Source organism: Callithrix jacchus, chromosome 6 (genome assembly GCF_049354715.1).
Source record: "Callithrix jacchus isolate 240 chromosome 6, calJac240_pri, whole genome shotgun sequence".
Lineage (NCBI taxonomy): Eukaryota > Metazoa > Chordata > Mammalia > Primates > Cebidae > Callithrix > Callithrix jacchus.
Genome location: NC_133507.1, coordinates 26,408,285 through 26,432,600, shown reverse-complemented (window position 1 = coordinate 26,432,600; position 24,316 = coordinate 26,408,285). Strand labels below are relative to the sequence as shown.

Below are 24,316 nucleotides of genomic sequence, written 5' to 3'. Positions count from 1 at the left end.
CACTAAGGAAATGTCTGGAAGAGCTCTTTGTAAACTCACAACTACAAACAAATGTAGAAACTCGTTACGTGGCATTAGTCATTTATTTATTCATTCATTTATTCATTCATTCATTTATGCATTGATTCACTCAGTAAATGTTTACCAACCCATTATGGGCCAGCTATACTCTAGTGCTGGGGACCGGTGAACAGTCTGATGAGGTTCCTGTGTGGAGGGCTCATACTCTAGATGGGGGGATGGATGGTACGTGAGTACCCAAGTAGCTAACAAGACACCTTCACATAGTGGCAAGTTCTATGAAGAAAATAAAAGAAGAAGAGGAAACAGTGGGTGCCTGGGGCTAGTTTAGATTGAGTGGACAAGAAAGATCTCACTTAGGATGTGGAGGCAGGGAAGAGCCAGCCATATGAAAATCTGGAAGTAAAACTTCCCTGTGAGAGAAAACAGCTAGGGCAGAAGCCATAGGGTGACGTGGGCATGGCTTATTCGAGAAGGAGCCAAAAGGCCAGGGTGGCTGTGGGATGCAGAGAGCAGAGAGGCCAGAGGTGGAAGCTGAAGTTGGGGAGCTAAACGAGGGTAAGATCATGTAGCTCCTTTGGGACGTTGTAAAGAATCTGGGTATTATTTTGAAAAAGCAATGCAAAGTCTTTGGAAGGAGTGGAGTGCAGTCAGTGCCTCCCTCTGTATGATACGACAGTGGTGGCTCCTTAACGCTGCACACTGGTCAGAACCTATAGAACTGCACGACACAATGGGTGAACCCTCATGGAAGCCACAAACTTTAGCTAATAATATGTGTCAGTATTGGTTTATCAACTGTAAAAATGTACCACACCAATGCAAGATGTTAATAGTAAGGGAAATTGTGTGTGTGGAGGGGAGATCAGTATTTGGGAGTTCTGTACTTTCTGTGCAATACTTGTATAAACCTAAAACTGCCCAGAACAATACAGTTTATTAGAATTTTTAAATAGAGATTGGGTGCAGTGGCTCATGCCTAAATTCCAGCACTTTGGGACGCCAAGAAAGGAGGATTGCTTGAGGCCAGGAGTTTGAGAGAGACCATGTCTCTACAAAAAATACAAAGTAAAAAATAGCTACATGTGGTGGCGTGTGCTTGCAGTCCTCGCTACTCGGGAGACTGAGGCTGGAGCATTGCTTGAGCCAGGAGTTTAAAGCTGCAGTTAGCTATGATCATGCCACTACATTCCAGCCTGGGCCACAGAGCAAGACTGTCTGAAAAAAAAAAAAAAGATTTTAAAAGCAATTCAAAGTCCTTGCAAGTTTTATGCCAGTGAATGTCATGGTTTATATTTTCAAAAAGCTTACCTGCTATTGTGTGAAAAATGGATTATGAGGCCTAAGTAGGGGCCAGATTCCCAGCTAGAAGGTGAAAGCCATAGTCAGGCTTGGTAAGAGGAGAGTGGTAGCAGTGAGGATGGAGCAAAGCTGGTAGAAACTGGGCAGCTTCTGGGGATAGAGCCAACGGGAATCACTGAGAAATCAGATCTGATGCGGAAGGTCAGAGACACGGAGGAATCAAGATTAATAAAGGCTCACAGAGGGCTTATTTTGGCAGGCACTATTCTAAGAACGTTACCAATATCACCTCATTTAGTCCTAAGTAAACCTTGTGAGGTAGATGTTAGTTCACTAGCCATCCTGTAGATATCAAAAGCAGTCCACAGAGAAGTGCCTCTTTGCCTGCCTAGGTCATGCACCTGGGCAGGGACAGGCCTGTGAGATGCACCCAGGAATTTTGGCTTCAGAGACTGTGTTCTTCCCTTCTTGATACTGAGGATTTTGGTTTGGGAAATTGATGGATGTTAGTGACAGCTACCAAAATGTGGAAGTTTAGGGAAGAGACATTTGGCAATATTCCTTTCTCCTTCCACCCCCCGGCCTCACTAAGAGCCAGGCAGTGTTACTTTTGAAATGCAAGTAAAAGCCCAGCTGAAGATGTGAAGCACATGGTAGGAAAAAGAGTTAGAATTCAAGGGGAAGTCCAGGCCCAGAGAAGCGCATTTGGGAGCTGCTGGCACAGGCAGGGTATATGCCTGTGGACTGGCTTCAGTTGCTTGTTGGCATTGTATAGTACCTTAGTTATGGAATTACTTTGAAAGCATATAGCCCAGAAGGACAGTTTGAAAGACGAAAAGGCCAGAGAGGGCAGCACAGCCTAGATGGAAGTCAGCTAGAGTTTTTGTATGAAGTTAAGACCTTTGGTTTGAATCTATATGTTGCTGTGGGCCAGGGAAAGAGGGGAAGAGAACCCAGGAGCAGGAATCAAGGGACCAACTGCTTCTGACTGCACAACCTCACTTTTTAGACGTGTCACTTCTCTGAGTCTCAGTGTTTGCATCCGTAAGTGGGGACATACACCACAATCGTCACGTTTTGGCCTCAACCTTCTCTCTTAAGTTGAAAGTGCTACATGGGGAGAGAACTGATTATCATCATGTCATGATGATACATTGCTAGTTAAAATCGTTAACTTATACTCTGCATTGTGACAACACAGTTCTCGTGACGGGAAGTGCACAGCATAAAGAATTCCCAAGGCATTTTATAGACTGTAAGACCACTCGTGCTCAGACCTGAGCGGCCCTGTCAGGTGGTTCTTCCCATTTTGTGGACGTGGAAACTGAGAGTCAGTAAGGGAAAAGGACTTGCTGTTGACAGAGCCACTTAGAACAAAAGCCGGGGCCTTCTGCTCTGACTCTAAGCTCCTTATTTTGCTGCTGTTTGAACAGAATAGGAGATGACCCTGTTGTGTCATTTTAAGACAGGCTTTCTTTTTACCTTCTGAATATTTTTACTGCCACAACAAACATATATTACTTTTGTAATTAAAAATTTTTAGAATTTAAATTTTTTAAATTAAATTTAAATTTGTAATTGTAATTTTAAGTTTTGCAGTTAAGTTTTTAAAATTTAACTTTTTAAAATTTGTAATTTTAATTGTTTAACATTTTTGGAAATAAAAATTTACTTTTGTAAATTAAATTTTTGTAATTAAAGAAAGGGAGGATTGGAAGGAAATACGGGTTATCGGTTATGAAACTTTAGCAAGCATCAGAATCACTTGTGGAACAGATGTCTCAGCGCCGTGGGCTGGAAGGGCCAAGAAGGTGAGCAGGCTTCCTCTTGGTCAGCTGTCGGCAGCGTGCTTCCTCCTCCATTGCCTCATTCTCTCAAAAACACGGTGCAATAGAAGTTTCTAGTTTCATCTGGCAGAAAATTAATTTTATCTAATTTCCATCATAGCAAACTAAGGCTGCGAATGACCAAGATCGCCCAGGAAGGTCTTAGTTGAGCTTGAAGTGGTACTCGAACTTGAAGTGGTGCTTGAACTTCCTGGTTCTAACCAGGGTGGCCTCTTTCAGCTGCATCCTCCTCTCTCTCTTCTGGCTTGCAGTGAGCTGCTCTGTGGACTGTTGGGCAAGGCGGAGACTCTTCTTATTCTGCAGGATGTCCTGAAGGGCTCAGGGGTGACAGAGTTTCCACCTGGAAGGAAAAACCACCACCCCGTGTTAGGAAAAATCAGGGCCAAGTCTCAGCTACACTTGGGAGTAAATTTACCTTCTGAGAGTGAGAAAGAACAGATCCTCTGAAAATAGAGGGAGAGACAGGGACTAGATTCAGGTACCGATGATAAGAGAGAGCTGAGACTTAGTGGAGGAGGGGGGCTGTGGGGCCCTCCCAGGCCTCAGGATTTAAGAAGGGCAAGGCCAGCCTCCATAGCCCTGGGGTGCTGAATTGCTCCTTAGCGCCTCTGCCACAGCAAGATGGCAGTGGGGCCCGATGCTTTTCCTGGCCCCATCACACCCAGGCCATTGTGAAAGAAGTTGTGGGTGTGAGCTGAGCAGGCAATGGTGACCAAGGCACTCACTCCCCTCAATTTAGAAATTCCTTCACTGCACTCCAGACTCAGCCCTACAATGTCCCCTGTGCCTGCCAACAAAGGGAGCTTTATCCCCAGAGTGTTTCCTCCTCCCATGCCTCCCTTGTGACTGTGGGCCTGGGTTCTCTAGCGACAGTGGCTAGATCTTCGCAGCCTTTTGTGGAATTTCAAGGGCTTCCTACAGATTGCACCTACACCCTCATTAAAGCCCCCAGGAAGCCCTGAAACATTTGGTGCTGAGTGTTGGAAAACTTTCCATCTTTTAGAAGAGAGGTTTATACAGAAATCTCAGGCTGGCATGTACACGTGGCTCACAGAGGCTGAGCTTAGGAGAAATGCGTGGGTCGCTCTGTTGGGGGGCAGATGGGTTAAGTGCCACCCTAATATTAGATTCTCCAAGGGACACATGGGGGAAAGGCACCCTGGTCGCATGACACTAATGCCCACAGGACACACACAAAAGTGTCCCATTCTTTTATGCTGCAGTTTTCAACGTGCTCTTATATACCTGAGGTCATGGGCTCTCACGCTTGAGCGCGCACCAAAACCACCTGAAGGCTTTGTGAAAACAGAGGGCTGGCCCCACGTCCAGTGGTGCTTCAGGAGGTCTAGGCGAGGGCCTGAGAACTTGCATTTCTAGCAGATGCTGCTGACGCAGCCGGCTTGAGGACCACTGAGTGACATCAGCTTCTGACAGCTAGTTTGTTGTTTCTGGGAAAGGGTGGCACAGACGGGAAATGAGATGCTATGGAAAAAGCCTCTGGAGACAGGTGGATCTTAATTAGACTTTTGGCTAGCTAACTTGCGAACTGTGTGACCTTGGGGAAATTGCTTGACTTTGCTAAGCCAGTGATTGACTATAACCCAATGTCACCAAGCGTCGCACATAGCGGGTGCTCAGTGAATTTTTGTGCAGTGGCTTTCTTTGTCTGCAAAGTAGGTATGATATATTTACCAGATTCATGTCAGAACTGTGTGTGATGACTTTTTGTTCCCCTTTTTACTACATTTTTATATAATTTGAGATGAGGTCTCGCTATGCTGCCCAGGCTGATCTTGAACCCCTGGCTCAAGTGATCCTTCTGCCTCAGCCTCCCGGGTAGCTGGGATTATAGGCGTGTGTTGCGACTCCCAGCGTGTGCTGTGGTTTATGGAAAGCTCCTAGTGGTGTGCCAGGCACATTGCAGGCACCGAGTCATGTTTATTACCTTCCTGCTCTCCTTGTTCAAAGAAGGCAGGGGCAGTTGGGGTGCACCGAGGAACCTCACTGTGGTTCTATGGCTCTGCACTGGCTTTGCCTCCTGGTGTTGCCAGCCAGCCCAGCAGATGGTGGACCTTGTTCTGAGGCTGAGCTTCTCAGCACTGGCAGCTCCCCCTTTTTGGACCAAGCCTTTTCACGTGGAGCAGTCAGATGGCTCAGGTTGGGAGTCTTCGAACAAATCCATGCCAGGTGGGACACATTTGTCCTGAGTCACCTGTCCAGAGCAGGTGGTGAATGTTGTGTCCTACTCAACTATTGGAGCCTGGGATCGGACTCAAAGGCTGGCCTCCGTATGAGAACGGAGCATCCGTTTCTCAATCCTTGCCGGCTCTGACCCAGGCCTGGGCCACAGGCTGTCTGGGGATAAGTGGTGCTGCAGTCCCTGCTGGGCAGCTGGAGAGAGGAGCAAGGGAGGTGGCAGCCCCGGGGGACGGTGTATAGGAGGTAGGTGGGTACCCGGTGAGTGAATGTCTGTCAGGTAGCTGCTCTGTCCAGATTGCGTTACCGGAGGCAGGAGGCCGGTCTTTCTGACCTAAATGGGGAGGGTCTTGGTTGCTAGGACATAACTTCGTATTTGGAAGCGGTGCTGGAGTTAGAGCAAGAGCAGAAATCAGAATTGTGTTGGTAGGAATCTCTGTGTCATCACGTCACACAATTAGGTACAGGAGGAAGCAGCTTCAGAAGGTGGGCAGAGGGATGTCGCTTGCTCTAGCTCTGCAGCGCGGGGATAACTTGGTTGTGAGATTTCTGACTTAACAGCCTCGTCTCATCCTTGGTACTGGGATGTGGAAGGAGGCAGCAGAAAGGAAGGCAGCAGGAGAGAGAAAGGCCACTGGCACCTGAAGGAGGCTGCTCTGCTGCCTGGCCAGACTCCTTTTCTCCAAAGTGGGCATGGCGGGTGGGCACCTCTGCAGACTGACCATGGGAAGAGTCTTCACTCCACTTGCTTTTGATAAGGGTCGAGTGACTAATTTCTGCATTGGTAGGTGCCAGGATTCATTTTTTTTTTTTTTTTGGTTCACAGCAAGTTTGCTTTCCGTAGCTGGAGAATGAGGTAACAGCACAAGAATAGAGGTTCCCTGGGGAATACAGGGAAGCATCCGCTCCTCCTGCCCTTGCCAGGTGAAATCGTTCCACTTCAGGCTGAGCGGCACAAAGATAACCCCTTTGTCCCAAGAGGCCAGTTCAAGCTCGCACCAGGTTTCTGGAAGCAGATTGGGAGCTGCCGCCTCTTTGGCTCCCCTTTCTGTTTCTCCAGTTTTCCCTGGAAGGAGAAGACTGTTCAGCCTTTTCCCTGCTCTCTGTTCTCCTTTTCTGTCCTGAAGTTAGGTGATGGTTAACATTTATGAGCACAGTAGAGGGCACCTCCCCTGCTGCAGACATGACGTAGGCATGAACTGTCAGGTGGTTCAGACCCTCGAAGCCCCTGCTATTCATTTATTCAATCCCCAGGGAGTCTGATTAACAATACCTAGTACCCCAACCATTTCCTGGCCATTCTTCAGGGCCCAGGCACCATGCTAAAATATTCACACACATCATTTCATTTAAACCTTACAACAACCTGGGGCTTAGGGAGCATATCCCCAAACCGAGAGGTGAGGAGGCTTAGACAGGACCACTCACCTAGACATTCCCAGGACCTGAACCCAGCCTGTCTGACTCCAAAATCCATGCTTTTACTGACATTGTGACATGCTTCAACAAATACTTACATTTCCTAAACACGAAGACGGGCCTATATCCATAGGGTTAAAAAAAATATCTGTTGGATGCAATTAACTGTAGAATTATTATTTTCTAATTCTTTGTACTCATGGAAACCTTTTTAGAATTGAAATCTACCATGAAAACTCATATACAAAGAGTTAAGGCAATATTATTTTGGCAGAAGGCAGGCCAGGAGCTCAAGACCTGCCCTTTTGTCAACCCTCTCCCCATTTCTGGTTCCCAGCAGTGGCCCAGCGGTGTAGGAGTGAGAGGGAGGGAGATACACTTTGAATTGAAATCTGCTGTCTGGGCACAGTGCTCACGCCTGTAATCCCAGCACTTTGGGAGGCCAAGGAGTTCGAGACCAGCCTGGCCAACATGGTGAAACCCCTTCTCTAATAAAAATACCAAAAATTAGCCGGGCATGGTGGTGCATGCCTGTAATCCCAGCTACTCTGGAGGCTGAGGCAGGAGAATTGCTTGAACCCAGGAGGCAGAGGTTGTGGTGAGCCAACATTGTGCCATTGCACTCCAGCCTGGGCGACAGAGCAAGACTGCATCCCAAAAAAAAAAAAAAAAAAAAAAGAGAGAGAGAGAGAGAATTTCTACTTATCCATATCCATAGGAGAAGATCCTTGTTCCTTAAGGGGCTTGTTGGTTCTATTAATTAGCTTGAATTGGCTACTCATTTCTCTCCTCTCTGCTCACACTCCAGGCTCCACTGCCCTTTAGAGATTTTCTCTGATCCGAATACCGAAGGGTCTCTTTACCTCAAAACACTCATTCAGCTTTCAAACCTTATCTCACTGGTTAGCTCTTGATGAGGCCATTTGTAAAGTCACTTCAGAGGTGGGCACTTTATTTAAACCTTTCTTATGAAGCTTCCCACACTAGGAATATTACCCAGTTACACTTCTGTCCTCTCCAGTAGGCTGTAAAGGACCGTGTCTTCTTCCTTTACGTCATAAGTGCCTGGGACACAACAAATCTCAGAAAATGTTTCTTGTACAAATAAGTGAACAGCATACATAATAGCAGCTTTAACAATAGCAGTAGAGGTTGAGTGTCTTTTATCCAAAATGTTTGGAACCAGGTGTTTTGGGTTTTGAATTTTTACAGATTTTGCAATATTTGCATTATATGCTTAGCCTCAGTTCAGCATCTCTAATCTGAAAATCCAACATCCAAAATATTCCAATGAGCATCTCCTTTGAGTGTCATGTGTGTGCATAAAGATTGTCAAATTCTGGGGCATTTTGGATGCCAGATTTTTGAATTGGGGAACTCAACTTGTAATACCTTAAATTTGTATTGTGCAGGCCAGGTACGGTGGCTCCCGCCTATAATCCCTGCACTTTGGGAGGCCTAGGCAGGTGGGTCACTTGAGGTCAGGAGTTTTTGATCAGACTGGCCAGTATGGTGAAACTCTGTTTCTACTAAAAATACAAAAATTAGCTGGGGGTGGTGGTGCATGCCTGTAATCCCAGCTACTCAGGAGGCTGAGGCGGGAGAATCGCTTGAATCTGGGAGGTGGAGGTTGCAGCGAGCTGAGATCACACCGTTGCACCTCAGCCTGGGTGACAGAGGAATACTCCCTCTCAAAAAATAAAAAAGTAAAAAAATGAGTGCATTTGAGTTGGTAATACATTTTCATGTATGTCATGTTTTGCTATTAAAAAGCAATTCATTGTGAATAGCAACATGCTCACATACATGGGGAGAAAATAGACATTGGGGCAAAATAAGCAGTTCCAAGAGCTTAGAGTTTTGGTTAGCTAGGAAGACAGCTTGAAATCGGGAATTTACTTCAGGTTCTTCTTTTGAACTTCTGTTGAAATAAGGACAATCGATGTCAGTCTTGCAAACTAGACAGGGCTGCTCAGATATGCCAGAAATACTGAGAAGTCTCATACCAAAGAGTACAGAGCTGGAAGGTGCTGGGCACTGCAGGTGGATGTGCAGGACGCGGATGGGAGGGAGGAGCCCATCAGGAGGTAGGGGCTGCACGGCGCCCCTGATGCGGGGGACCACCCAGCGTGGAGATTTCCATGGTCTTGCCCCTGGCTTAGTCTTGGCATGTATAGCTGGGACGAAAATGCCCCTCCAGTGGACAGTTACAATGGCTGGGACACGGCTGCCTTGCTCAGCCAACAGGAGGCGGTCCCCCGCACAGATCCTTTCCAGCAGTCTAAGGCCCCCTTGATAACTTGGCTGCTGGGGAATGGCGCACCCTCCCTGCTGCTCACTGCATCCCTCACCTGGCAAAGAAAAGCCACAAGAAATCTAAGCCCTTTCTGCAGTCTGGCATGGGCATGTATGAAAAATTCCGACGAGGAATTTCAGAACCCATCCCGGCTCCCGAATCTGAGTAAACACAGACCTCTTGAGTAGGGCTGAGCAAACACGGCAAAATCAATGTACATATGAAAAGATTCAGCAGCTCAAAGATGGGAGCTAAATGAGGAATCAAAGCAAACATCCCATGTGGAATTGCTATAAGAAATCAGAGAAGACCTTAAAGTACTGGTTTTCAAGCATGAAAACCGCTCATGGATTGAAAATCAGTTTACTGGGTTGAAACCAACTTCTTTTCTCTAAAACAAAAAAGAATAGCATACATCGGATTGCACCAGGTTCTTAGCAAAAGCATATTTTATATTATCTTTTTTATACCATAGATATTTTATATTATCTTTATTATACTGTAGTAAAGATGTTTCATGAAACTCTTTAGTTATAGGTATTTATTTATATATACATATACACCTTATGGGCGTTTATGTAAGCCATGTACTGTGATGTAAAATGTAAATTCTTACAAGTCAATATTTTTTCATTTTTAAAATTTTTTTAAATTATTTTTATTTATTTATCTATTTACTTATTTTTTGAAACAGGGTCTCACTCTGTTGCCCAGGCTGGAGTGCAGTGGTGCAATCCTGGCTCACTGCAATCTTGACTCCCTGGGCTCAGGTGATTCTCCCACTTCAGCCTCCCTAGTAGCTAGGACTAAGCGCATGCCGTCACACCTGGATAATTTGTGTATTTTTGTTGGAGATGGGGTTTTGCCACGTTGGCCAGGCTAAAACTCCTGAGCTGGAGCGATTTGCCTGCCTCAACCTCCCAAAGTGCTGGAATTAAAGTTGTGAGCCAGCATGCCTCACCTAGGTCATGAGTTTGAAAGTTTCATGAATAGTCTTGTAGAACACTGGGTGGAGTTTGGGATGGTGAAAACGTGTCAGGAGAGTATCGTAACTCAAATATTCCTGATCTTCTCTTTCAAAAAGATGGCCTTCTCCCCATTATCCACGGCAAGGATTTCAGGCCTAAATCAGCCATGAGCTGATCTCTCTTTTCTTCTGTACTTCCTCATATAGGTTGAGAGAGACTCAAGGAATGGTGAGGGTTAGAGAAGGTGGGCAGGTGGCCCAGTCTTAACGCGCCTTCTCTCTCTTCCTTCCTTCCTTCTCTTCATACTCCAAGGATGGTTATAGCCAACTCCAGCCAAAATGCAGATGCCAGAGAATCTTGCAGCAGTGGCTGAGAATGTAGGATACCTGCCACATTTACTGAAGCAATGGCTAGGCAATGCATCCATCCCCTGCATTGAGCTAATTGTCAGAAGCAGAAAATGAGAGAGAGAGAGAGAGGTGAAAAGAAATATATCTAAAAATAATCTTAAAGGAGATGATATATAACTATTTCTTACCAAAACCCAAGCCAAAACAATCACACCCACACCCACACACATGCATACACACACCCACACCCACACCCACAGAGAAGTAAATGATAGCAGTTGGACCAGCAAAATATGAAAAATTCTTTCAGGCCAAAGACTCTGTAATGTTCTATAGCTGTTATTTTGCATTTCCTTGAATCTCCTCTCAGTTCTATTTAGAGATCACTGGATGTCAATTTCATGCCCCTGCCCTTCTTTCCCCAGGAAGGAGATCTTAGTTGTTCATCCACAAACAGCTTTTTCAGCTGCTCTCCTAATCTAGGTCTTCCAGTAGGCAGATCATATTCTGGGTTTCTTTAAGTTTGTGTTTTTTCATTTTTGGGTTTTTTTTTCTCTTTTTCTTTTTAGGTTGTAGTTAAGTGGTGTATACAAATTTGTTACCAATATATCATATTGCCACTTCATATTTTAATCTTTACTATTAAATTTTGTTTTTGGTAAAAATGCCGTAAATAGTAAAATGTAATTAGTTTTTGCCCATGCTTTGCTCTTCAGTAACAACTTGAGTATTCTTTCTGACTTATTCTAACATCTCTCTCACACACACACACACACACACACACATGCACACTTTTATTTTCTAGTTCTGACAATTAGCTCAATGCAGGGGATGCATTGCCTAGCAATTGCTTCGGTAAATGTGGCAGGTATCCTATGTTCTCAGCCACTGCTGCAAGATTCTCTGGCGTCTGCAGTTTGGGCGTTGGCTACAACCAAATGATAAAAATAATCCTAGGCTAGTCACGGTGGCTCATGCTTGCACTACCAGCACTTTGGGAGGCCAAGGTGAGTGGATCATTTGAGGTCAGGAGTTCAAGACCAGCCTGGCAAACATGATGAAAACCCCATCTATACTAAAAATACAAAAATTAGCCAGGTGAGGTGGCACTTGCCTGTAATCCCAGCAATCCCATTGCTGTGTATAGACCCAAAGAAAAGCATATCATTAGCCAAAACAACAACAACGAAAACCCATACACTTGTATGTTCATTGCAGCACTATGCATGTATCAGTAGGCTAATTTTTGGTGATGCAGCTTGGGCTTTGATCCAGTAGGTGGCGTGGAAGAGTAATGACCGACAGCTAGGGTACTAGCCAGCCACACTACTCTTTTGTTTCCTCATGTTGGCAGGTGGGCTCTGCTGTGGTGGATAGAGACAAATGGCCCCTTCACCAGGTCTGTTCACGAGCCTTGGGGTAGACCTTTTTGATTACTGTTTATAAGCCCGTGTTTCTTTCATTAGGTGTCCTGGGATGCAGGGCCCCTCTGGGAAAGGCTGTCACAGGAAGATGTGCTGCACCCTTTCTGGACTTATCCTGTGGAGGGAGGCATATCTTGTTCCCACCCTGACCCAGGAACCCACGTGTCTCACCCCTTGCCATTCTCTGAGGGTGGGGGATCCTCCCTCACTCAAGGGCCAAACACAGATCTTGACTTTGTATTCTTGAGCTGCTGTACTGTAGCCCTGGGGCTCCAGGACATCCCATGGCTCACAGCTGGATTCTGGCTGCACTGGGGATCTGATGTGCCCCAGATCACTAGGAAAGTACCCAGGTAGAGCAATGCATTCAGGCTGGGCTGAGGAAGCTGTGCTGTGCAACTTCTCCTGCAGGGTAGCTAGGCATGGGCCCTGGGAAGGGCTAGCATGTAGGAAGGCTTGCAGAACACACATGCATCATTCCCAGGGAAGCCAGCCCTGCTCTCTCCTGGCTGGAAGGTCAGCTGGGGCCAGTGCCTCCAGAGGGGAATAGAGAGTCCTGGGGGATGACCATGTATGGTTGCTCTCTGCTGGAGATGTCCAGTGCACAAAAGCTCCTCAGATCCATGCTGTCTGAAGGCCTGTCTTTGCCTGTGACCTGGGAAGATCCCCCTCTAGCTCCCATGTCCTTGTGTGATGCAGGGTCCCCTGTAGCTAGAATCCCAGAGGCTGACAGCAAGAGTGAGGCATCCTTCAGTTCCCTCACTCACCCCTTTCCCAGGAGCTGTTTGGGCCATGAACTAGCCCTAGCATTTAGGTACCCCTGCAGGGTTCCCTGCTTCCTCCCTCTTCAGCCTCAGCTTCAGCATCATCTCTCTATACACCCTTGGCTTTTTCTCTTTGAAGAACTGCCCAAATGATGGTGGATTACTTGGTAGTTTGGTCTCTCTCTCAGTGGGAAGAGCACTTCCTGGCTGCATGTAGTTGGCCATCTCCTTCCTCCCTCCAGGTGTCTTTGAAGAATGTACAGCCTCCATCCAGCTGGGCTGGGACTGTCTGTCTTAGCAGCAACAGCAGCAGCAGCAGCAGCAGCAAGACAGCAATGATGGGGCTGCCTACTGAGCATTCATGAGGACCTTCTATGAGAGAACCCAAAGCTGCTCACATCCCTGGCCCTGAATAAATCTACTGTGCCTTGCACCGCAGGCACCTCTCCTTACAGCCTTGCAGTTGAGCTCTTCCAGGTTCCCTCCTCTCCACTGCATGCTAAGTCGATTTCTTCAAAGTCAGGCATGGAAAATTGTTGGAGAGGGATTGACACCTAGATCTACTTAGGCTGTAAAGCTACAGCACGTAACCACTACATGATATGCTATCATTTCTAAAATAGCATGAATTTGAGGAAACTAAATATTAAATTCTTGGAGATAGAAAAAAAAAAAACAAAAGCAAGAAGGAAACAAGTTACTAAGGCAGAAATAGGTATGCTGGATATCAAACCCCAAAAGCAGATATGTTCGCTGCTTCTAAGAATGAGCCCTTGGAAGGGACTAATAGAGCAGATAACCCTCAGTGAAGATAAAGCAAGGCAGAAAGAAGGGGAGGCCAACAGAAACGCACACTTAAAAACAATTAAAGTAGACCAATAACCAAGGAATAATGGAAAAAGTTTCAAAGGACTACCTAAAAGGGATGCCAGGACCAAAAAATTTTATGGAAAAAATATTTCAAGCTTTTAGAACGAGATGTACTTTCAACTATTAAACTATTTCAGAAAGTCAAAAGAAATATCCAGCTTCTCATTGCTCTTTTTATAAAACCTAAGACAACCCAAATGAGATGGCAGACCATTCCTATGTGTGAATCTAGATATAAAAATCCTAAATAAAATGCTAGCAAACTAAATCCAGTTATCTATTAAAAGAGAGGCACACTGATCTAATGGGACTTAAAACAGTAACAAAATCGAGGTAGCTCAATTTTAAGAAAGGCATCAGTATATTTCTTCATTTTGACAACTCAAAAGAGGAAAGATACCTGATTGTGCCAAAGAGCTGAGAAAGCATTTAATAAGCAACCACCCATTCTTGGTAAAAATGCTTTAAAAGTTACCATCTGTAAGAAAGTTTCTTTTTATCCTCTATATGATAAAAAGAATTAGGTCTCAATATATTGGTCAATATTCTACATACCAGAAAACACTATAGGAATTTCCATTAATGTCTGGAAAGAGAAATGAAAATTCTGTATTGTCATCATTATTTACTAAGGTTCTAGACACTTTAGTCAATAAAATTAGAAAACAAAATGAAATAAGTGACACAAATATTTGTAAATGAAGCAAGTTTGTTAATATTCAGTTACATGATTGGAAATTCAAAATAAGCTACTGAATAGTTGTTAGAATTAATATGAGATTGGCAAATTTGCAAGTTATGAAATAAATATACAAAAGTCATAACTTATGTATATATAAAGACTAACCAATTAGAAAATATATTTTACAAACGATTCAATTCAAAATAAAAAAACAAATGTGCAGGAAAATATAATTAAAAATATTTGAGGCCAAATAAAAGTATAAAACGCTACTGAAAGTCTGAAAAGAATATTTGAACGAATATAAAAACAAAACAACAATTACAAAAAAATGTCCCTGGGTGGGCAGACTTTCTCCCCAAATTCATCTGTAAATGCAAACCAATTCCAAACAAAATTTCAACGAGACACTTTAGAACTTGAGAACATTATTTCAAAATTATGTATAAGTTTCTATGTTGTTCCTGCCAGTAGAAAATCTTTATTTTTCTCATCATGATTGTGACATGATTGTTGTAAAAAGAAATCAAGTGTAGGAAATTACACAGAAAGGAAAGGCTCCTCATAAATATCGTCCCATGGAATCCTATTAAAGATACTGTTTTCTTTTTTTCCAAGACAGGGTGTCACTGTCGCCCAGGCTGGAGTGCAGTGCTGTGATTATGGCTCACTGCAGCCTCTGCCTAGCAGGCTCAAGCAGTCTCTCCATCTCAGCCTCCGGAGTAGTTGGGACCACAGGTGCATGCCAGCATGCTGTGCCTTCCCAAAACATCATTAATAGTTTGAGTTTGGGGTCGGGTGCGGTGGCTCATGCCTGTAATCCCAGCACTTTGGGAGGCCGAGGCAAGTGGATCACGAGGTCAAGAGATAGGGACCATCCTGGTCAACATGGTGAAACCCCGTCTCTACTAAAAATACAAAAAATTAGCTGGGGATGGTGGCGCATGCCTGTATTCCCAGCTACTGAGGAGGCTGAGGCAGGAGAATTGCCTGAACCCAGGAGGCGGAGGTTGCGGTGAGCCGAGATTCCGCCATTGCACTCCAGTCTGGGTAACAAGAGCGAAACTCGGTCTCAAAAAAAAAAAAAAAAAAGAAATAGTTTGAGTTTATTCATACAAGTAAGTTTTTTTGTAAATACAACTCAGCTGTAGCTATTTTATGGTTTTCCCGCTTTACAATGTGTTTCAGATCTCTTTCCATATCTATAAATGTATATCTATTTCATTCTTGTGATTGGCTGCATAGTATTCCATCATACAAATGTATCATAATATATTTAATAAAATCTCCCCTTCATATACATTTAGGTTTTTTTCTCCTCTTTTACTGTTTCTTTGAGTAAACATTTTTTTTTTAGTCCATACTATGTGCAAGGCAATAAGCTTAAGTACCTCTCAGAATTATTTCATTTAGCCTTCATGGTTGTTAGCATTGTTACCTCTAAGCCATAAAAGTGTTAAATACTCCCCGTCTCTACTAAAAATACAAAAATTAACTGGATGTGGTGGCCTGCGCCTGTAGTCCCAGCTATTCAGGAGGCTGAGGCAGGAGAATTGCTTGAATCCGGGAGGCGGAGGTTGCAGTCAGTCGAGATCTCGCCATTGCACTCCAGCCTGGTGCCTGGCGACGGAATGAGACTCTGTCTCAAAAAGAAAAAGTGTCAAATACTTTGCATAAGTTGTTCAGATACTACGAAGCAGATCTGGCATATAGAGCAAGGTTAATTTCAGAGCCTAAGGCTTTAAGCAGTATATTTACAATCTTGCTTGTCTATCCTCCCAATGATTAACATTGACTAATTAACAACACAGTGTGGACATCCCTGGGTGTAGCTTTGTGCAGTTGACCTCTCATTTCTTTCTGCAACAACACGGACTGAGTGCATCCTAAGTGTGAAGTCCTGCTCTGGGCACTGGGATTTCATGAGGAATGAGCTTTAGCCAGTCTCTCAAGAACAATGATGGCTGGATATGTCCTTACTTATCTGCATGGAAATGCCTTTGTTGATCTAGCTCCTTCTTGAGATGGATTATAGAGCATGCCCTTACAGTCTTGGAGGTAATATATGGTGAGAGGGAAATCCCCATCCTGACTTATCCTGTGCCCCAGGGACCTGGGTTTTGTTGACACCATCCTGATGCCCCACTCATGCCTGTGCACTCATGGTTAGGATCTCCTTCCAGGATGCTGAAAGTGCAGTGGACCCTGTGAGGGGCTTCTCTGGGATCTTTTTAAATTTTATTTTATTTATTTATTATTTATTTTACTGTAGGGGCATACTATATCCAGTATTTCTCCACGTTATCCCCCCCCACCTTCCCCACCCCCTGCTGTCCCTCCCCTACACCCCCACAACTGCCCCAGTGATGCACCCCTCCCTGAGTCCACGTGTTCTCATTGTTCACCACCCATCTATGAGTGAGAGCATGCAGTGTTTGGTTTTCTGTTCTTGTGTCAGTTTGCTGAGAATGTTGGCTTCCACCTTAATCCAAGTCCCTACAAAGGACAGGAACTCATCATTTTTTATGACTGTGTAGTATTCCATGGTGTATATGTACCACATTTTCTTTGTCCAGTCTATCATTGATGGCCAGTTGGGTTGGTTCCAGGTCTTTGCTCTTGTGCACAAGGCTGCAATGAACATACGTGTTCATGTGTCTTTATAGTAGAACAATTTATAGTTCTTTGGGTATATACCCAGTAATGGGATTGCTGGGTCAAATAGACTTTTCTGAGAAGCAGCATTGAGAATCTTCCTTGATGGCTCTTGGCTTGTCTTCTGCTCTGAGGTCAGCCCACTGTGGCTCCTTGTCACTCTGGTATCAGTCGGTTTCCTGGAGTCTATCATTCTGTGGTCCTAGTCGAGATGGTTTCCTTGAGAACACTTCACATGGTGTAGGTGCAGGAAAAGTCTGTTGGAAGGGGTATCTGAAACACCCATCTGCCATTCATTCATTGAACATGCAAATGCCCGTTCTTTGTGTCAACGCCCATCAAAGCTTTGGGGACAAAAAATGAATGAGACTTTATCTGTCTCTCCTTTCCAGCTAGTAACAGAATAGAGGAAGAAAGATAGGTATAAAACTAGCTTCAACACAACTTGCTTAAATTACCAGTTGGAAAACCGAGGTCCAGAGACACCATGTCTTCCTAGTCTTCTGTACGATATATAGAGACATACACAGAAGTACTCCCAGCTGTGGGTCCCATGGAATCCTATTAAAGATACTCTTTTTTCTCCCCAAGACAGGGTCTCATTTTCACTTGGGCTGGAGTGTAGTGCTCTGATTTCGGCTCACCGTAGCCCCTGCCTAGCAGCCTTAAGCAGTCTCTCCATCTCAGCCTCCCGAGTAACTGGGACCACAGGTGCACGCCATCACACTGGCTAATTTTTTTGTATTTTTGGTATAAATGGGGATTTACCAGGGTGCCCAGGCTGGCCTTGAACTTCTGAGCTCAGGCCGTTTGCCCACCTTGGCATCCCAACCCATTGGGATTACAGGCGTGAGCCACTGCGCCCTGCCTAAGATATTCTTTTAGAAAGAGAAAGAACCATACATTACTTCATTTCTTATCATGGAGTCATTCTTTAATTGAAAAGAAAACGAAAATTACCCCTTGGGCTAGAGTGACCAAACTTTAAAAATTGCCTTTGATAAAGGACACTGTTGGAGAATTCAGCAATTTGAAACACATTTTACTAGCTAGTTCCCCTCGCTCCATGTGGTTATTTACCCTCCCAAAGATCTCCAGTGAGTTTAATGTATTTCATCCAGATGGAAATACTGTGGCCTTTCCTCCAGTGGGTTAGCTTTGCCTAGCACAAAAACAGGCACATAACCGTTTCTCGACAAGTTCTTGCTGAATGAAAAAAAAACAAAAAGGAAGGAAGGAAGTAGGAAGGGAGGGACAGACTGACTGATCCTGCTTCACAGCACATATTCTGAAAGGTTTTTGAACTTCTCGAAAGGAGAGGAACTATCCATTTCTTTGCAATTCAGCTCTCTCCTTTTCGCTCTGCATTTTCTAAGTAAACATCAGCTCTGCCATAGTAAAAATATATATTGGTTACTGTGATGATCAGTGCCCTGTCTCTCTTTTTAGCCCAATGCCCTTACCTAAGATGTGACGGGGAGACCCCTTCCAGATCTGGTACTCACTGGAAGATATAACTAGAGAGCAAACACCCTAGCACAGTTGGGGTGGCGTGGGGAAGCCTCCAGTGAGTTGGAGAGCAGTTTTCTGGGGAGTTGCAGTTTTTCTGCTGGGAAGTAAAAGTAACTGATTGCATTAGCGAAGCCGTGTTAGAAACCTTCATTGTGCTTCCCCTGTAATCCTCTGGAGAAGACCCAGAAGGCTCTCTTGTGGAGGGTCCACCAGAGGCAGAGAAATTCTGGCAAGAGTTTGATAAGTTGTCACAGAGCCTGGGGAAAAATAAGGGAAAGCTCATTAGTTCCAATCTTTTGAAGGCAGCTGGGCTGGAGGAATGGCACGGGCTTGTCCCCAAGCTCTGCTGACATTTGGTTCCATTAGGGAGCAATAGCTGGTTCCAATGTCCTGAGCTCAATTACTGAAGCTAAGCTGAACCATGTGACTGCGGCACTGTGTTTTCAATTATTCTCTCTTCTCTCTCTCCCTTGCTCTCCGTCGGTGCCAGGCCTGGAGGGAAGGCAGTTTCCCCACAGAAGTTCAATTCTGGCTTCTCCACTCCAGCTCTTTTGCAATTGTTCTCTTCTTTTTTTCCTTCTTCTTTAAAAAAAAAAAAAGAAACATTTTCTATAATGACAAGGCTCATTTTGAAAACTGTCTTCGCTCTTAACCAGAAAGTTAATGCCTTGCCCCTGGTGCATTGCCAACTCCCATCCCATGGCCCCTGCCATCCCACATGAGAGCCTAGGTCATGAAAGTGGGGAGTCTCTTGGGAATAGCTTATTTTTTCAAAGCTGCTAGTACTCATCAGACACTCCTGCAAATGGTGCATTGGGATTAGCACAGTTTCCACCCAGGAATTTGATCCCTCTGTTCTTCTAAATACTGCATGCAGCCAACTGTTCCACCACTGAGTGAAGCACTCAGCCTTGCACCTAGTCCCAAAGGTCCTCAATTATTTTTTTGTCCTGGAAAATGCCTAGTGAGTGGCCTCGCTATTACTGGGACAATTATACATTAGGAGAGGATGTGGAAGAGAAAGGGTTTGCTTTCCAAGAACCCATGCAGACTGTGGCAATTCTTAGTGGGACAAGAATTCAAGAGGCTGTTATGACAGAGCTTGGCACTAGGGGATGGAGGGGACAGCGCTGAGTCCTTGAATAGGTATGACCGGCTTCTCTTACGGCTTGGGGTGGGATAAGAGAGTTTCAAAAACCCTCTTGGCCCTTGGATGTCATTGTTTTTTATGCTTTATGTCAGCAACAGCACAGAGAAGAACCATTATTCCAGGAGGGGTTTTTTTTAAAGCAAAAAGAGGAATCTATTGGTTGGCATAACTGCATAGGTTGGTGTTGTTTTAGGCACAGATGGATCTAGACGCTCATATGATAACATCTGAACTCTGCTTCTCTCAGATTTTCTCTCTGTCCTTCTTCCTTTATCTCTACTTCTCTCCCCACCTCTATGAGTTCTGTACCTCCTCTGTTGGCTTCACTCTCAGGCAGCCTCTCTACGTGGTGGCCCTCAGCAAGCCCATGTTTATCTTTCCTGTTTAGCACCAGCAAAGTCCAAAAGGCTTTTAACACAGCACTGATCACCTTACAAATTTCCAAATGCCTAATGGACCGGTGTTAGCTGTGACCAACACATGCACACCTCTCCCCATGAAACCCTGGTGAACTATGGGAACTTCTAAGGTACTGATCAAAATGGAAAGAAGTTTGGACATATTATTTATAGCCACATTGGTATAGAGAGTCAGTAGTTTTGGGAAATTGAATTGGCAGGATACAGAGAAACTCTTGTGTTGGGGATGGGGGCAGAAAACATTCACACTTTGCATTTGGAAGGTGACGTCTGAAACCAGGCAATAATGAGGTAAAAAAAGAAAAATAAAAGCTTGAAATCTACGTATTCTTCTGCCAATGGATCTGAGTATTGATATACTGGTTAACAAATTCTCTCAGAATGCAGCAAGGTTTTAACCAGGCAGATGGCGGTCTCTGGACTTCGGTTCATAGCTTTGGCATTTGTAAAAGGCAGACCTGATAAAACAGTGTCAGTGGCTCTAGGAAAAGGAAGCAGACTCTGTGGGCTAAGGCTTGAAGAGGAGGGAAGCACGAGGAGAGAAGTACAAAGTGCAGAACGTTCGCTCAGGAAGTCACAAAGGGTATAGAAGAAAAGCAAGCGGCAAGAGGAGGACATGGAGTTAACGTGCAGTGTTTGAAAGGCAGAAATGTCTGAATGTGTGTATGAGTTAAGGATAAAGATCCAGTACAGAGGAAGAGACTGAGACTAAAGCTGAGTCAGGCAATAGTCTATAAGAAGGTAGAGGCAGGGTAATGCATGCAGACTTCAGAGCCACATTGCTTGGTTTGATTCCTGCTTTCACTGAGTTCTAGCTGTGTGATCTTGAGAAAGTCACCTAACCTCCCTGTGCCTCAGTATCTCTTCTGTAAAATGAGAGTATTGATGGAGCCTACCATAGAGTTTGTGAGAACTAAATAGTAAAGCATGATAACAATGCCTGGTGCATCATAGTGAAGTTTTGAAATAGACATTGTTAGAAATGTGTTCTCATGCCAATTACTGAAATACTACCACTGCTGGCCAGAGCTGGAGGCCCAGTTGGTGGCCATGAATGTTTCATGGTACCAGCCCGTTCAGGAGCGAGAGTGTCTTCTTCAAGGCTTAGAGATCCACAGCCAGGCATAAACTCTGCAGAGGTTTGGATTCGTCTGTGATTGGGGTTTTACTATCATTTGAGATGGAAGAACACGGGGTGCAAAACTTTGGCATGGTGACAAGAGGGCGCTTGATAAAATGGATCCACACCGAATTAATTTATACAAACGCATCAAGCACAGTGCCTGATATATAGTAGACTTTCAATCAATTATTCATACATTTTTGTTTATTGTTATGAATTGCTGTGATGGTTGGTGAATAAATTGATAAAATTAAAGAGCGATCACAGAAAACAGTAAATATGTGCAATCTGAGTGTTGAAAAGCATTTTCTCTTTGGGGATATGTGAAAGGGCTTTGATGTAATGAATGTTGTTAGGCCTCTGGTATTTCTTATTCAATACTGGACGTGCATAAACAGCAGTACCAATGAGCCAAGCACACCCCGCAGTTTCTTGTTCCAGCAGCAGCCTCTCTTTTGTGGCTTAGGCCTGAGTCAGAACTTCTTTGGATACAGCATCAGAGCCCCTTTCACCACCTGCTTCATGGAAACTGAATCCATGGGGGGTCCTCTTAGTGAAACTGAGCCAGGCTGTTGGCCTGACTGGCAAGTCCATCTCTGGCCTCTCTCGCTGTGAGAGTCTGACTCAGGGGAGACAGGCGATGAAGCAGGGGCTCTGGGGCCTGACTGTGACTCTGGCCAAATGTTTGACCTTAGGCCTGGAGAAAGACATGCATGTTTGCCAAGAGCCTGTTATACGCTTGTCCCTTTAAGTGTCGCCTTATTTTATGCTCACATCAATTCTGACAGGTCAGTGTTGGGTAAGACTTCCAGTCTTCCTAGTCTTGGGTTCGTCATCTGTCGGTGGAGGACGTAAGGTATCAGTGGTCTTCAGACTCAGCTCCATGGATTCTGGGGTTTCTTTGCAGCTGCTACGGGAGTCACCAAGGGTGACCGAGGGGACCAGGCAAGTGGAACTTAGTCTTCAGTTTTCCTGTCTTTGGTCTGCTCTCTAGACTGGAGTTCACTGTGCACTTTTGTTTAAAGAATGGCTTCCAAGTTTAAAAACCTCACAAAGCACTGGCCTCTATGATCCCTAAACTGTCTCCTGTGACCGATTACTGGCTCTTCTGCTAGTGCCTTGGGTTAATACTTTCCCTCTCTGCACCTCAATTCCCCTGTCTTGTAAAATAAGAAGCTCTTGGGTCTCCATGACCCTGGGAGCGGAGTGGCATTTACCACGTGGGTTAACTGAGCCCCATTTGGCTGGCACACTGGAAGGGCCAGTGATCTTGAAGGACAGTCTGCCCATCTGTCCTGCTTCATGGGCACCAGGAACCCATGGCTCAGATCCAGGACTGTGTCCAGCTTCACTTGTCAGCAGCTAGTCACATTGCTTCTTCCCATTTCCTCTTTCCTCTAGGGACTCATGAAGTGGCAGCTAAGCCTTGTCCAGTGGCCACCCGTCAGCCAAGGGCCAGAGACCAGGAAAGGAAGAAAGGCAGCTTCACTTCCTCTTTGAGGATGGAATCACACAGCCGCGCTGGAAAGAGCAGAAAATCTGCAAAATTTCGGTCCATCTCTAGGTCCCTGATGCTCTGTAATGCTAAGACCAGTGACGACGGCTCTAGCCCTGATGAGAAATATCCTGATCCCTTTGAAATCTCCTTGGCCCAGGGCAAGGAGGGAATTTTCCACTCTTCTGTGCAGCTGGCAGACACGTCGGAGGCTGGGCCAAGCAGCATTCCTGATCTAGCACTGGCCTCTGAGGCTGCTCAATTCCAAGCAGCTGGGAGTGATCGAGGCAAGACTTGTAGGAGGATATTCTTCATGAAGGTATGCCCAGGCTTTGTGGGGCTGAAAGAGCCTGTGGTTGGTTTCTGGTGCTGTGAATTAAAGTCTCTGAATCCATCGATTCAAAAATGAGGAAGCTGCAGACTTTTAATTCTGAAAGAGAGCAAGGAAGAAGTTGAGGCAGGGCCCACTGGAACTGTAACAATGAGCATGGGAGTGGATTGGGCTCAGATAACACTCTTACTTGAGAGTTTCAGTAATGCACTATGTCACTCCAAGGTAAACTGAGCCTAGATCCCTGATGGAAAAATGCCAGATGCAGTAGTCAATATACTGGGAAGCTCTCATGTCTAGACAGGCACTAGAGAGCATACCATAGGCAGGTCAAATCACGTCTTTCTTGTAGACTCATAGAAACAGACTTATAGCGCCTGGGCAGAGGAGGAGGCCTTATGGCAAGCAAGGTAAGGGGTACCAGATGAGTGACTTTGTTCCCTGAACGCTGACTGTGAGCATTTTCCAGGTGCCCTCTGCCAGTTTCAACCTAAGTGTGGATGTTGAAGGTAGCAAGTGGAGCCATAAATAGGGGAGGGGGAAATAAGCAGTGTTTAGGGACCTGCCAAAATTCAGAACATTTACCTTTCTGTTACATCATATTTCAATTTTTGTCATCATGATAAGATGGAGATTGCAGAATATCAGAAATCTAGACTGATGAAAAGGTTTTATTGTCAAACTATTCCCTATTAAGTACTGTGCCTTCTATCAAAAATGAGATTTCTCAAGGGTCCAAATGGCCCTGAACCCTGAGGTCAGTGCTGGTAACTCAGTGAAGGGCCAACATAGAGACATTTCTCCTATAGCCTAGTACCAGACTGTGAATATAAATAGATGACAGACCCCTTTCCTGTTCCTTTGAAAGGGGTCTGTCATCTCTGTACAACTTGCCTTCTTCAGGAGGGAAATCACTACTTAAGACATACAATAAACAACATATGTGTTAAGGGCCTTAAGTGACCCACAGCATCCTCAGGGGCCTCACCCAGCCCAGTCTGCTCTGTAACCCATGATGTGACTTCTATTAATATGTCCTGAGCTCACTTGATAGGGTGGAAGGAGAAGCCAGCAGCCCAATGGGTTTGGGAGAGGCTTGCCAGGCTCTCAGGCTGCCATTAACGATGTGAAAAAATCCAGTTCACCAACCAAGAGTCAAATTTATTAGTGACATTATGAATGTGTCTAGATTAGTGCTCACATAAATGAAATTCAAAAATTATCTCAATATCTCAGCAGAATCCTGGAATGAATTATTCACTTACTTCCACTTAATATCCTAAGTATTTCCTGAGCACCCATTATCTGCAAGGCATGGTGGGGGTCCAGTTTCTGCCCTGAAACAACTTACTTAAAATACAGTAAAACATACATTATAAGAGGGGTGTAGGAAGCTCCTGACAGGATAAAAGGAGCACGTCCCTGGGGAGGCTGTCATTCCTTCCTTCATTCAGTTAAAACGTAAGCCAGGCATGGGAGAGAGCGAAACAGA

General features: G+C 44.9%; 2 protein-coding genes across 3 annotated transcripts in view; both read left to right on the top strand.

Annotated features, from left to right (window-relative positions):
- The window catches only part of CFAP161 (cilia and flagella associated protein 161), a 77,591-nt gene extending 55,063 nt beyond the window's left edge, over nt 1-22,528 (top strand). The window contains exon 8 of the mRNA XM_078326903.1: nt 22,400-22,528. The gene's annotated coding sequence lies outside the window, so the exon portion shown is untranslated. The remainder of the gene's footprint in view (nt 1-22,399) is intronic.
- The window catches only part of IL16 (interleukin 16), a 115,338-nt gene that overhangs the window by 8,502 nt on the left and 82,520 nt on the right, over nt 1-24,316 (top strand). Inside the window, exons 1-2 of one of the 2 annotated variants that reach the window (XM_035303973.3) lie at nt 5,439-5,612; nt 22,400-22,812. In XM_035303973.3, coding sequence (XP_035159864.2) covers nt 22,501-22,812 — 312 coding nt within the window. In that variant the 5' untranslated portion in view covers nt 5,439-5,612; nt 22,400-22,500. Of the gene's footprint in view, nt 1-5,438; nt 5,613-22,399; nt 22,813-24,316 lie in introns of those variants that run through there. The other variant, XM_035303972.3, reaches the window with a different exon arrangement.